Source organism: Sander lucioperca, chromosome 17, assembly GCF_008315115.2.
Source record: "Sander lucioperca isolate FBNREF2018 chromosome 17, SLUC_FBN_1.2, whole genome shotgun sequence".
In the NCBI taxonomy this organism is placed as follows: domain Eukaryota; kingdom Metazoa; phylum Chordata; class Actinopteri; order Perciformes; family Percidae; genus Sander; species Sander lucioperca.
In genome coordinates, this window is record NC_050189.1 from 12,742,796 (window position 1) to 12,756,297 (window position 13,502).

The following is a 13,502-nucleotide window of genomic DNA, read 5'->3' on the forward strand; positions in this document are numbered from 1 at the left end:
TTAACCAAAGCATGTCTGTACCAGATTTCAAGACTTAATACCAATCAGAACAAATGTGTAATTTTTCATTATCATACTAAATACAGTCTTTGAGGGTTACTATATTAGTGTTGACTATAGCTCTGAGGACAGCAGTGTCTGATGGCAGCTGTGATGCTGGACCAGCTTTTTCTACTTATGTTTAAGGTTAGCCACCTGTCTTTGATCTCTAGCATTCCCACTTTTTTTTAGGTTTACACCAGTATTATTATTATCTGCACTATAGCAGTTCAGCCTCACATAGATATTTCTAGATAAACATTATAAAGCCAGAAATAATGCAGACAGGAAGGGGAGGTTCTGATGTACATCATGTGTTGGTTGTATTTCAGTCTGTTGCTCAGACAGTCAGCAGGAAGACAGCATGGAGGTCACAGCTCTCTGCATGAGACTGTGTGAGTACTGAAACTTTGTATCACTATTTTACTTATCTTTTCTTTTAGCCAGTGGACAAATATCTGTTTTATTTGACAAACCACTCTCTTCATGTGTCTCTCCAGGGATGGACATGTTGGTCATGCTGCTTGTAAGAGTTGACCACAGTTACTTTGCTCAGAAAGCTAGTAAGTTGGATTTAAATAAGTAGATGGATACGCAGTTTGAACACTCAGTTTGTGCTTAGCTGTGTGATATTCTGAATAATTGTATTATCGTTGTTTCTTTATTAACTGCTGAAATGTGTCTTGTTTATGCCTTAGCAACAAAGAGACCAAGAAAGATGAAATATGTTATCAATGTAGACATTGTAACCACAGTACTCTGAACACAAGCAGACCTTGACCAAGTTACCCTGCTGCTCTACTAATGTAAAGATTTGTCTTGTTTTTTGTAAATGGTAGTCTAGACCAGCTCTATATGAAAAGTGTCCTGAGATAACTTGAATATTTGATTTGATTGCTCACTTTATGTGTGTCCGTCTCAGATGCAGCTTTTCCTCGTGTTCTTCCAGACAGACTGCAGTTTTTTGAATATGAGAATGTCAGTGTGATCTGTCAAGAGTTAGGTGGTTTGACTGAATGGCGAGTAATGAGGAGGCTCAATGAAAGAAGTCCAACAGATTCTTACATCTGGCAGTCATCAGCACCATCCTGCACCATTCATCTCACCTTTAAACGTCACAGTGGAGAGTACTGGTGTGAAGATGAAGAGGGGAACAGACGCAATGCTATCAACATCACCATCAATGGTATGTTTAGCAAATAATCAAGAGTTTTGGTTTATTTGACGCAGTGAGACAGTAAACTCAATTTAGCATTTTGAAAAATGTTCTACTGTACAACAAAGGAACATTTTATTGCAAGTCAAGAGACATATTTAGGACAATAGTATGAAGAATTAGATATGTGCCATCTTGGCTGCTAACTTTCTTTGCCACCTAAAAAATGATGTGTCTACTTTTTATAATACAGTTTCAAAGTGTGATGTCTGCTACACTTGAAGTAGAAGGCGGCTATGTAGACAAATGGTTTGTGTAAAGAGCCGTCCTCAAATTTCTGGGCTGCCAGAAATCGAACTGATCGTTTGAGAGCCAGTTTATGGATCAGATAAAGCGAAGAATCCAGCGTTGTGACCTCACACTGCACATCAGATAACTGTTCACGTAGAAATTAGTCTGATTCTAAAATTAGTTGGGGAAGACCAATTTGGGGCTAAAGTAGGGCTTCATCTGTACAGTGTCTGCACGGCTTAAGAGACTCATGGTCATAAAACATTCTTTAGCACTTAACTAACTTTCTATAGGCTAAAGACTGGCGTTGCACTAAAGGAGGTGAAGAAAGACGTACACTTGAAATTCAAATGACATTTTTACTTTTAATTTGAAGAATTGTATATTGACTTCAGAAAAACATCACTTCTAAGTCAAATACAGTATTTATTGTGTAGGACGGCTGAAGTACAGTCATATGAACTAAAACAACAAAGTTCACAGGGTAAAACTACAATGTAGAAACATAAATTCAAGTTAAGCAATAAACAATAATGCATCCATCCCACATTGCACACATACCATATTTAAAATGAAACAGAGTAAATAGCAATTTCATTTCCCTTAGTTTGATTTATTTATTTCCCTATTAATCATTTCCTGATTGAAAAGAACTGTACAAATTAAGGGTTACTGTTCCTTTCAACAATATAATTTCATTCATGCCAAATACAGGAATGGTCCCTTTCTTCCCTGTTCAGAGACTGGTTGTTTTCTACTAAACATACATGTTCAACATAAAATCTGTTTTTATCACACTGACCAGCTGGTTCTGTGATCCTGGAAGTTCCTGCCAGTCCTGTTATGGAGGGAGACAACGTGAGTCTTTATTGTAGAAAGAAGGATACTCAGTCAAATCACATAGCTGATTTCTACAAAGATGGATCCACACTCGGGACCTGGTATTCAAACTACATGACCATCCAAAATGTTTCCAAGTCTGATGAAGGACTCTACAAGTGCAGCATCTCTGGAGCTGGGGAATCACCACAGAGTTGGCTGACTGTTTTAAAAGTAAAAGGTGATGAAGGCATGTTTAATAACTCCATTCCAGCAGCCGACGAAGAGACCCGTCCTTCCAGTCACCCCCCTAATCTGCCCTCCCTGCTCTGGATTGTTGTGTTGGTGGCTCTGATGCTGTTGGTGATGGGACTTCTTCTCTGTAGGAAACACAGAGGTACAGCAACACTGTCTCCCAGAAATTACATGTACATATTTAATTCAGTAAATGACTTGATTGATTCACGTCTCTCGTCTCTGCTTTTTTTTACCTCCTCTGCTCTTCATTCTGTACACGTTCCTGTTCTTTTCTAGTTTTTCTATCAATGGCATTTGGTCTTTTCTGTCCTCCAGTATTGGGCTGTTTGTCATCTGGGAAACCAATACCAGGATTGCACTCACCTGCAGATCCTACAGGTGAGAAAAAGCCAAGACGTAACATGGCAAACATCATATGCAACATGTTAACATATTAACACATTGACTGCATGTTACCAAACTCCCTTTACAGTCTCATAGCATGTAATATGTTATCTGGTGTATTTGAGCAATTTGTGTTCATTAATACCTGTGCAACTTGTTGCTGATATGTTAATCCATTTTGTGCTGTATCACTTTACTGGCACTTTCTTTTAGAGAACAATGAAGCCTCTGGAATTTAAATTTAGTCTTGTAAGGTTAGGTCAGATTTTTTAAGTGGGATTACTGTACACCAATGCCCACCTGTCTTTGCTACATAGCTTATATACTATGCTATGCTATGCTATATTCTGCGTATTGATGAAATATTGTATGCCCATTATTAAGTTTTTCAGGTAAAATACAGCATAAATGTCTGTTTTCCTTTTACAGATTCAGGAGAGGACAATATCGCTGATCCACATGCAACATATGATGTCAAAAAACAAAGAAGAGAGAAAGGTACGTTATATTGCTTCTACTTCCAAGTTTGTGCAAATGTTTTTGTTTTAATTACGTCATATTTTAAGTGATATGATGCCATAGGTGCAGAATACATTTACCCCCTTTAATTATGATTAAACAGCTCATCAATGGAAACAGCTGTGAGAAAGTGTCTGTTTCTTTCAGTGTCTGATGGTGACAATGCAGGTGATCCGGACCTTATGACATATGCTGTTTTTAAAAAACAAAGTAAGAAGAAAGGTAGTTTATATTTGCTTTTACCAGCCGCTAACATTCTCTTTGCAACATAAATGTCACTAGTGTTAAGAGGTGATACATTTAAAACTGCAATACTAGACCTACATATTTTTAGATATCTGTCTGCACACACAACATTTCCTTTCAAATAGGTACTAAATGGTTTCAGGTGATAATTTGATTCTTTCAGTTATAAACCACACGCGAAAACCACCAACTGAAACAAAGGGCCCCTCAGTAGCTTTAATATAGTTGTCTGCAGTACAAGAGGCTCTGAGGTTTTACACTATAAGATGGAAAGTTTTAAATAAAATCCATTGAATGACTAACAGCTGTATATAACGTCTGCAACATGCAGTTTTCTTTGACCTTTAAGGGAGACAGAATACTTTATAATCTGAAACAATCCGCATCAAAACACAACAATGCTTTATAAAATGTTGGAGCATAATGAAAATCCCAAAGTGAATGACATTTTAAAGCTCTCCAAACAATCTTACAGTAAATTCTGTATCACGTCGTATTTGTTCTCCCAAACAGAGCCGGACGGGTCCGGAGCAGGTTCCAAGCGACGTCTAACAGACGAGAGTGTCTTCTATTCTTCAGTCTACTACAGGTAAGGCTGACGATGATACAGAGGGCCAGATGTACTAACGCTTTTGCGCCCTACTTCAGGCGTATTTGTATGTAAAAACAGGCCACACTGAGGTAAAAGCGCAGGCTGCCTGTCGCGGGAACTGAAAATGGCAAATTGCGCTTTTCCGTGTCATGCATATGCATTCATTGGAGGGTCAAGGGGAAAGTGGGAGTTTCCCATAAAGAAATGGGAGGGAAAGCGTAAAGTGTGCCTATTTATGTATTCCGCGGTATGTACAAAAAACGCTCATGAAAGCGCGCCTCTATTTTGCGGTGAAAATTCTCCGCCTCTTAAAAGCAGGTGTAAACCAGCCACAAGCGCAAGAAATCAAAGATGACATCGAATCTCCGACTCAGCGTTCACATTCCATTCCAGCAGATTGGCATCAGGATCATTTCAAACAGTCATAGCATCAGCAGTGGGAATATCACAGTCTGCACTCAGCCGTATCATAGCACAAGTACGTAACGCTTTGCTACAGCGCACTAGTCAATACATACATCCCCACCACTAATGCCGAAATAACACGCATCAAGCAGGATTTCTTTGACATCGCCCATTCAATTGCGCGTTTAAATGCATGCAATTTACAGTATAGTGGGCGGAGAAAGTTGCTGATTACCCAATGAACTGCAGGTTTAGTAAATACGACGCAAACTGAAGTATCACAGCATGCACTTTCTGCGGGTTGGCCATGGCGCTGATAACGCTACATTTGCAAATGTACGTACATCTGGCCCAGAATCTGTTTCCTCTGAAAATGTAAGTACATGCACTCCAACGTGTTCAAACCACAAGTTTAGCATCATAGCACAGCCAAGCTGAGGATATGAGAGTTCAGTGAAAACTTCCCGAAATCAATTAGGTTTAAAGAAGATGAATTTTAATATGTTGACATGGTGACCTCATGTTTTCGTTCATGCTGCTGTTTTACTTACAGGGAGCTCAAAATGTTATCTTGCTCTCACTATTGTGGAGTTTTACTGAGAGAAGAAGAACTCTTCGGTATCTTAACAAATATAATATAAAATATCTTAACAACTAACCTACTAACTTTGCTGATCCCTTGACTTTCCTCAAGTGCCACCATGAAATTTTACTGAAACCTTTTTTTCAGTAAAATATCTCAACAATTATTTGATGGATTGCCACAAAATTTGGTTTAGAGATCCATTTTTTATGATTAAAATCATGATGATTATTGATTCACATTGTATCCAATAATTTGGTTTATGACCAAACATCAGCAAAACTAATTCCCATCAGCGTGAGCTGCACTTTGTCTTCACTGCTAATTAACAGACATGAGCATGCTAACATGGTAAACTATATGATGGTAAACATGATAATCCTATTGTACATATTCAGCAACATAATAGCATTGTCACTGTGAGCATGCTGCGTACAGTCTAACAGAGGCTCTAACGTGGAGACTCTTTTGTCTTTTTGATGAACCATAACATAGATGAGGCCAAATAAAAGCTCAAATGACTTACATGCTATTGTATGTGTTCTTTATCCTGTGTGTTCTACAGGCCACATACACCCAACTGAAGGACTGAGGAGGTGGTCTGTTCAACGCTCTACCTCTGTATTTCAGTTAGGAAGTCATAGTGTTAAGTCACACTTTTGAAATCAATTACAAAGAACATTCGGTGTCTTTCCGTTATCAATATTGTATCTTTAATCATAAAGTGACCAGAGATGTAAATTTCAAAAATGTTTAAAATCTCTTCAAGGTCTATAAAACCAACAGTGAATTCACAGAAACAAAGTTTATATGTTTATAAGTGGTGGAACAGCCTACACATAACCTGCCACTATTGTTCCTCTTCATGAGATACATTTCTTTAATGCAATTGTATCTCTAAAATGTAACTTTACTTTAAATGAAGACTATAATCTTATTGCAGATGTTAAAGGAGATGAACATATTGTGAAAATTCAGTTGAGTTGTAATGAGCAGACTGGGACCAGAGCATTTACAGAAAAGAAGCTCTAGAGAGAGAGACAATGTCCCCCACAAAGTCTACTGAATAATAGTAGAGCTTACTGAAAACAAAAGAAAAAAAAATCCAAATTTAACAAATAATAGCAAATTAATTAATAGCAAGCGAAAAGGGGACGGAAACTTGTGGTTCAGCATTTAGCTGACAGAAAACCATAGCTGCTTCAGTTCGAGCATGCATACAAGGAAGACAGGATATGTGGCTTCATGCAGGTGGTGCGATGGTTCTCGCCTCCATCTTGCGCTTACCTTTTTTTAATACACTTTGGTCATGACGCTGTATGAGGCTTGTGATAAGGAGATATACTGTCAAAAGTGATGCTCGGGTTTGGCAAGTCAGTTCATCAGAGGCTTTGCTACTTTTGCTCTTTTCTTGGAAAAAAACATCAGGCCTACACTGTCTCCCTCAGATGATGAGCACTGAATAACGTAATGACAATTTAATTTTCAATAATGAAAGTGTAATTTTACACTTTGCAACGATTTGGTAAAACATTGACTGTAAACTAAAACTTGGTGCCTGCTTAACTTGGAACCCACATTGATTGATTGATTCCCACAATTGAACTGTAGTTGACAAGGGCATTGGGAGAGATCAGCAGAGATTGAGGATTACGCACGGTCAATGTGAAGCCAATTTTTAAATTTATTGTACAAACTTAGAAACGCTAGGCAAAATTCTGAGTGACTGAAACTTTAAATAGTCACTCAACCAAATTTTCGGATAATCATTTTTAGTTGAATAAGCCCAGGCATAAGGGTATGTAAACAACTTAAGAACACGCTTCCTCCCCCCCTGTCCTCTTAACTGCTGTATATATATTTTCTCATTGTTTGGCTGTACCACTATATGATCTACTGATTGTTGAATAAAAAATCACGTAAGAACCCAACAAAGAGCTCTGGTGTGCACCTCATTTCTCGGGACCGGCGGACCAAAGACCAAAGGACCAGGAGTCTCAACTGGACCTCGCTAAGCCCCCGAGGTGAGTATCAGCCAAACCCACACTACGGCTTCACACCACTGACTATAGAAACACACGGCATTTTTCAAGTAGAGGAGTCTTAGATACACTGTGTACATTGATAGATCTGTGTGTATAGATGTAAAGATGTGCATCAGGTAGGATTTCTGTAGGCGGAGTGAGGCAGGTGATGGTGGAGGCTTGAAACCTCAGCGTCAAACCCCCCTTCTCGCTTACTTCTTAGGATAGGACGTCAAGGGTCTATTATCTTTTTTTCACCTCTGCGTCATTGAAAGTTTTTTTTATGAATTAAATACATGTTTTGCAGCTCATTGAGATGCTAACAGATGCTTTATGGCCATACTTTAATACGCTTTGTTGCTACTAACCTTCTGAACTAATTTTGCTGTGTATGTGGGAAGACAAAGTCAAAAACAAATAGGGCTGTTCGATTATGGAAAAATCATCATCACATTATTTTGGTCAGTATTGAAATGACGATTAGTGACTTTTGGAAAGATGTTGCAATAAATTAACTTAAAAACTGTGAAACTGTTAAAGAAATTAACAGTGAAAACACCTTGAACTGTTAAATTTGCCTTCAATACTTTTCTGTAGTGTCTACCTCACCTGCACCATTAATGGACTGTCAATCATGACTAAAACTACTCCTACTCCCCTTTCCAAGGTTATATAACTCCGCCCTTCAGGCCTGTGACTCTCTTTTCCCTCCAAATCAAACCACACCAGGCAGAACAAAGACAAGGATTGATGTGAGTTTAAGGGACTTTTCACTTTCACTTGTATACCACTTATTTTGGTCACATTAAATGTTTGCCTGAAAGTTTTACATAGAATAGAATAGACTTTAATTGTCATTGTGCAGTAGAACCATACAACGAAATTTGCTTGTGCAGCCTCCAAAACAATACTCACTTTCATAAACACACTCACACAATAGATAAAATAAGAAAAAAATATAAAAACATTATCAAGGCATCCAATATTGCATTGAGTCCCATTTCATAGAAATCTAGAAAGTGCAACTGTGCTAACTGGGGGGTGGGGGGACATAATTGTTCAGTTCTGTGATGGCCCTATATTGTTTGTGGTTGATTGCAGAATTCAATCCTGTTTGTGTGGAGATAATGAAGTGAAGATTGTGGATGCTTTAATAATGTACAGTAAGTCGAGATTAGTTTAACCTCATTTGTTGTCATTGATTGTTTAATGCTATTCAGATATCTGACATTTTCTTTTAATGATTTGTTTAGACAAAATCATCCATCATCCACCCGCAACCAAGTGTGTACCATTTCTCTGCATCGACGACAATAAAATGTTGGAACCGCACCACTGGATTCTGTGTTTAAACGTGCACACCACATCAGATGATCAGTGAGCCAACACCATCAGCACATTAGAGTTTTTTCACTGCATTTATGTTGGACAACTCAGCCTGCATCTCATGTGGTACAAATTTGCTAAATGCAAAAGCCCTGAAGACACGCCTCATCTCTTTGAAGCGTTAACTTCAATACTATTATTGATAACAACAGACATGAAAAAAGTACATAATATTCAGTACATAGCCAAGAGCGAGATAAAAAAAAAATTAAAAATTTGGTTGTTTATGGTTGTGTTAGAAACACAACCATCGTTTTATCTCTAATATAAACTGTATAGAGCTCTAATTCTTTGTCTGAACCCTGTTGACCCGCCGATCTATAATTTGTCAAATTGACCCCCCGACTTGAATCGGGTCGGGTTCACGCAAATGTCCAGGTTGGGTCTTACTGTCTGTGTAATGTCATGAATAATGTCAGTGCTGTGTAGTGCTGTCTTCTGGATATTCATGGATAAAAACAGCAGTGGAAATTTGGGTTTTTAACCCGGCAAAGGCCCAAAACTGCAGCTGTGGTTCTGCCCCGGACAATAACAAATTACAACTTCAATATATGATCCTGAAATCAAACAAAACTAAGAAAATGAATTTCATGAATGCTTTATTGGCAAACAATATACATGGCACCACCAACACGACCGCATCATCATAATCATCATCATCAACAGTCCTTGTTTAAATATTTTAAGCCATTTAAACTATTAAAAAATGTGTTTAACACATTATAATGCTGGTGTTAAAGTAAAGAGTGAGTCTGGTTTCTGACACATTACAAAAAGGATTACAAGGATTAGAATATCGACATTCAACATAGAAAAGTTGGTAAGGATTATATTTACAGTAAATCCCTTCTTTTTCTGAAGACGAGTATTAATTCTCCACTAGAACTTCTGTATTACAAATACATTTGGTTAATATAAACCTTTTAAGTTAGACTGTAACAAGTATATTATTAAAGTAAAGGCAAGTTGTTTCTCACAGTGTAAGGAGGAAACCTGTGAACTCCATCCTGTCTCGATGCTGTCTGACCGTCAAACCATATAAAGAGGTTATGATGGTTAATAATACCTGACGTGTGATGTGTGTGGTATAGACATGACTCTCTCGGTGTGAGAGAGTGAGCCTTGAACCACAGATAAACTGTTATTTCCATCTCAGCTCAAGAAAACACATTCAATATTAGAAATCAAATAGGTCACCTGGTTTAATCCTTTTTTTTATCTCAGAGTCGATGTTTAATCTGCAACAATTGTTCATCAGTCGTCGTACAGCTTTGCCACACATTGTTTGTATATTAAGATATGAAGAACAACCACACTGTCTCTGTACATAAGTTCAGCGTGTGCAGAAAAACTCACCACCTCTACTCCTTCCCAAACACGCTCTGTGGTTGCATGTTCAGACAGAACACACACACAAACTTATACATATGTATTTAAGGCATCGACTGATGTTTCATGACTAAACTAACACACACAGACTGTGGTGCTGACTGCTCACAGTTTTGTGCACCTGCATCATAAGTCGCTCTTTTTTGAGAGTCATGGCCGAAGCAGCAGCAAAGTGGATTGTATGAACATAAAACCGCCATTCAAAAATCATAAAAAGCAAAGAATTGGAATCCATTCTTGAATTCAAAACTCAAATCTAGTGATTGAGGTAGGTAAGAAATCAAGTGAGACGTAGTGTCCTTGTCCTAGACTTCTTTTTGGAGCCAGTGGAGTCGCCCCCTGCTAGAAATAAGAAAGAATGCAGGTTTAAGGAACTTCAGCATTGGCTTTACTTTTCAGGCCTCGAGGCTGCTGATTGGTTTACATACGTGAATATTTAAAGCTCTTTTAGTTTGTCCATCATAAACCAGACTACAGGGCCATTTTAGCATGTACCCTGTGTGCTGCAGCAAATTAATAAGGACTATGGTGTATTTTAAAGGCTCGCTGTAATATAAAAATGAAAGGCTGTGATTCTAAAAGTTCTTTTACATGAGGTTCCATGTGCTGACTGAATGTTTTGATCAAAAAGCTTGTTTCAAAAGAATTAGTAACTTGTTTGTCTACTAGGTGTCACCAATGTGCTTTGGGTCATGTGTATTTCAGAAGGAGCCTTTTGGCAGGTAATGGTGCGTTGCTAGTTGGAGAATCACAAATAGTTTTTTTGACCACTACGCTATGCTAGGAGCAGCTCATGTTGAAGTTTATTAAAAGTTGGATTCATGGAACTTGATGGACAGTTTGAATTATTGAGCATGTAACACATTGAAGACCATTGCGGTGCGCAATAAATATCGATAAAACACGAGGATGAAGTTGGACTGCTGACTACATTCTGTACACTTGCTGATTCTGCTTTTTTTCCTGCTGATCTTGCTGAAATCGGCCTATTTGTGATTTTATTTTATTTACACAACATTGATGTATGTAAGGTAGCCATCCACAGTTACATTTAAGGATTAACTGTGCTACATGTTTAAGATGTATAAATATATGAATAAGTTTACTGCATTGTATATATTTTAATACCTTAGTATTGTATGCACCATAAAAAGGTAGGTGTAGGCTTCATGCCGCCCTACACGTTTTTGTAGGCCCAGTTTAATGTGCAACTCAATTTTGTACAATATTAGTAGGGGGTCCCTGCTTCGTCTCTCTTTCAGCTAAGGGGTCCTTAGCCTAAAAAAACATTGAAGACCCCTGTTCTAAAACATAAAGAGAGAAAAAGAAGCTTAACACGGATGTGTTCTGGTTTCTCGTTGCTCCTCTGTCTGATTGTCAGGTGGCTCTTCCTCTCACTATTAAATTCATCACTCATGCCTTCCGAACATGTCAATGTTGTGCCAGTGTCAACTTTTCATTTTATATTCAAATGATTTATTGTAAGAGAAAAAAACACAGCAAGAAAGCATTATCATGCCACTGAGAGACATTTGTGTTTATGGTGAAAGAAATTAATCCGAAACTCACTCTAAAAGCTTTGCTGATAAATAGTTTGCTATATTAGCAGGGTAGCGCCCTTAAAATTGTGTTTGTTCATGTGTGAGACCTAATTCAGCCTAAACCCAGATCAGTTTGGTTCTTTTCCATTGCCTCTGGTCTAGAAACTCTTTAATGAACATTTTAATTCCTCATTCCCTGAAACTGCAGTTTTGAACAACCGTTAAACTAGTTTATCCTTGTAGTAATATGACCACCTGTAAATGCAGGTACAGATAATCCCATCATTGAGCACATGGAGTTGCCATAGACAGGGTAGATCCCGACTGTAGAGGTGACAAAAGATGACATTTATCAGCATTTCTTCAGCCTAGTAAGAAGTAAGTCCAGAGACTACATGAACCAAAGGACCATTTCATCTTCACATAGGGACTAAAGTATGTCGAATAACATTTGGTATTCCCATCCTTCAACTTTAAATATTTAATGTTGTCGAAGCAAACAATCTTTGGTGGTTCTCATCAATGTGAACTCCCTCCAAGCTCTTACATACAAAGTGAGGAATACAGTGTTCTTTAACCAGTTTCTAGACCAGAGGCGATATCACTCACCTGAACTGAACTCAGTACAGACTTGTTGTCTCACACAGAGAGAAGGATATTATTAAAAGATGGGACTGGAAAAATAAAACTAAGAAACTGCTCAGAATAATGGACATATTTATTGTCATTGTATTTTATATTGTAATGTTTTCTGATCTTCATCCCATACCTGTAAAGGTCTGAATGAAAGTTTGTAGCGATGCCATCCACCATCAATGCTTTGCATGTGTTGGGTTACTGTAAACCACTGGAGCCTCAATGAACATTTGTTTCTGGTCTCTCTCCTTCATGAAACCAACAGCCACCAAACCGAGATGGATAGCCAACTGAGGATGTTGACCTTTGTCCTGGTTTTTATCCCTGAAGTCAACAGTAATGCACAACGGCTGTGGCAGGCTTATGAGGCCTAAGGGAAGTGTTGTCTTGAAGGCTTTTCAGATTTTATCCATGGATCCGCGTGGTCTCATTGCGCTCCTCATATGAAAAGACGCTCCTCGTGTAAACGGCAGGCGATCAATGCGTAGTGACCATGGGGAATCTGTGCACTACTATATTCCTGCCAGTACAACTGATTGACATTAGTTGAATGTGGCATCATATATCTATTTCAAAGGTCTATTTCACAAATAGTGGTAATCCTAGTCTCACCTAACCACAGACTGTTATTGTTGATATCTAACATTAGCTAAATTAGCATAGTCATAATTACGAACATTAATCCAGTCTTGTGCCGATGCTCTGACCAACAAAAGCCCTGCTGTCTATGTCGTGATAACTATTCAGAACACAGTTTTATATTTAAGGAACTGCAAGAATCGAGATGGACAGCCAACTGAGGATGTTGACCTTTGTCCTGGTTTTCATCTCTGAGTTCAACATTAATGCACAAAGGCTGTGGCAGGCTGATGAGACCAAAGGGATAAAGTGTTGTCTCATATTGGAACGAAATTCTTTCATAGAAGTATCAATACACATTACAATATACATGTACAGGTTTTCTTATACTGCTTTGTAATGAATCTATGAAAAGGCCAGAGGTGATTTCACTCAACTGAACTAAGGCCAGTACTGACCGTTTCACAGAGAGAGAGAGAGAGAGAGAGAGAGAGAGAGAGAGAGAGAGACAGAGAGAGAGAGAGAGAGAGAGAGAGAGAGAGAGAGAGAGAGAGACTTTGTAAGAAACTGTCTGAAAATAAGAGTTTTATCCAACTTCTAATTTTGTGTAATGCGATAATGTTGTTACTGCAAACATGCTTAAACTTAAAGTTTA

The 13,502-nt window shown here is 38.2% G+C and overlaps 1 protein-coding gene across 1 annotated transcript; it reads left to right on the forward strand.

Annotated features, from left to right (window-relative positions):
• The first annotated feature begins 234 nt into the window (after positions 1 to 234).
• Positions 235 to 7,034, forward strand: LOC116052095. Its single transcript, XM_031302607.1, has 9 exons — positions 235 to 434; positions 540 to 602; positions 962 to 1,225; positions 2,292 to 2,702; positions 2,840 to 2,941; positions 3,377 to 3,445; positions 3,614 to 3,688; positions 4,226 to 4,301; positions 5,858 to 7,034. The coding sequence occupies exons 1-9, from the start codon at positions 404 to 406 to the stop codon at positions 5,874 to 5,876; spliced, it is 1,110 nt and encodes a 369-aa protein (XP_031158467.1). The 5' UTR covers positions 235 to 403; the 3' UTR covers positions 5,877 to 7,034.
• The last annotated feature ends 6,468 nt before the right edge of the window (positions 7,035 to 13,502 follow it).

Excerpts from the sequence above, each read along its gene's own strand:
- LOC116052095 (XM_031302607.1), top strand. The coding sequence starts at position 404 with ATGGAGGTCACAGCTCTCTGCATGAGACTGT. Across the intron at positions 1,226-2,291 it reads TATCAACATCACCATCAATG|CTGGTTCTGTGATCCTGGAA; the intron begins GTATGTTTAGCA and ends CACACTGACCAG. Across the intron at positions 3,689-4,225 it reads AAAACAAAGTAAGAAGAAAG|AGCCGGACGGGTCCGGAGCA; the intron begins GTAGTTTATATT and ends TCTCCCAAACAG.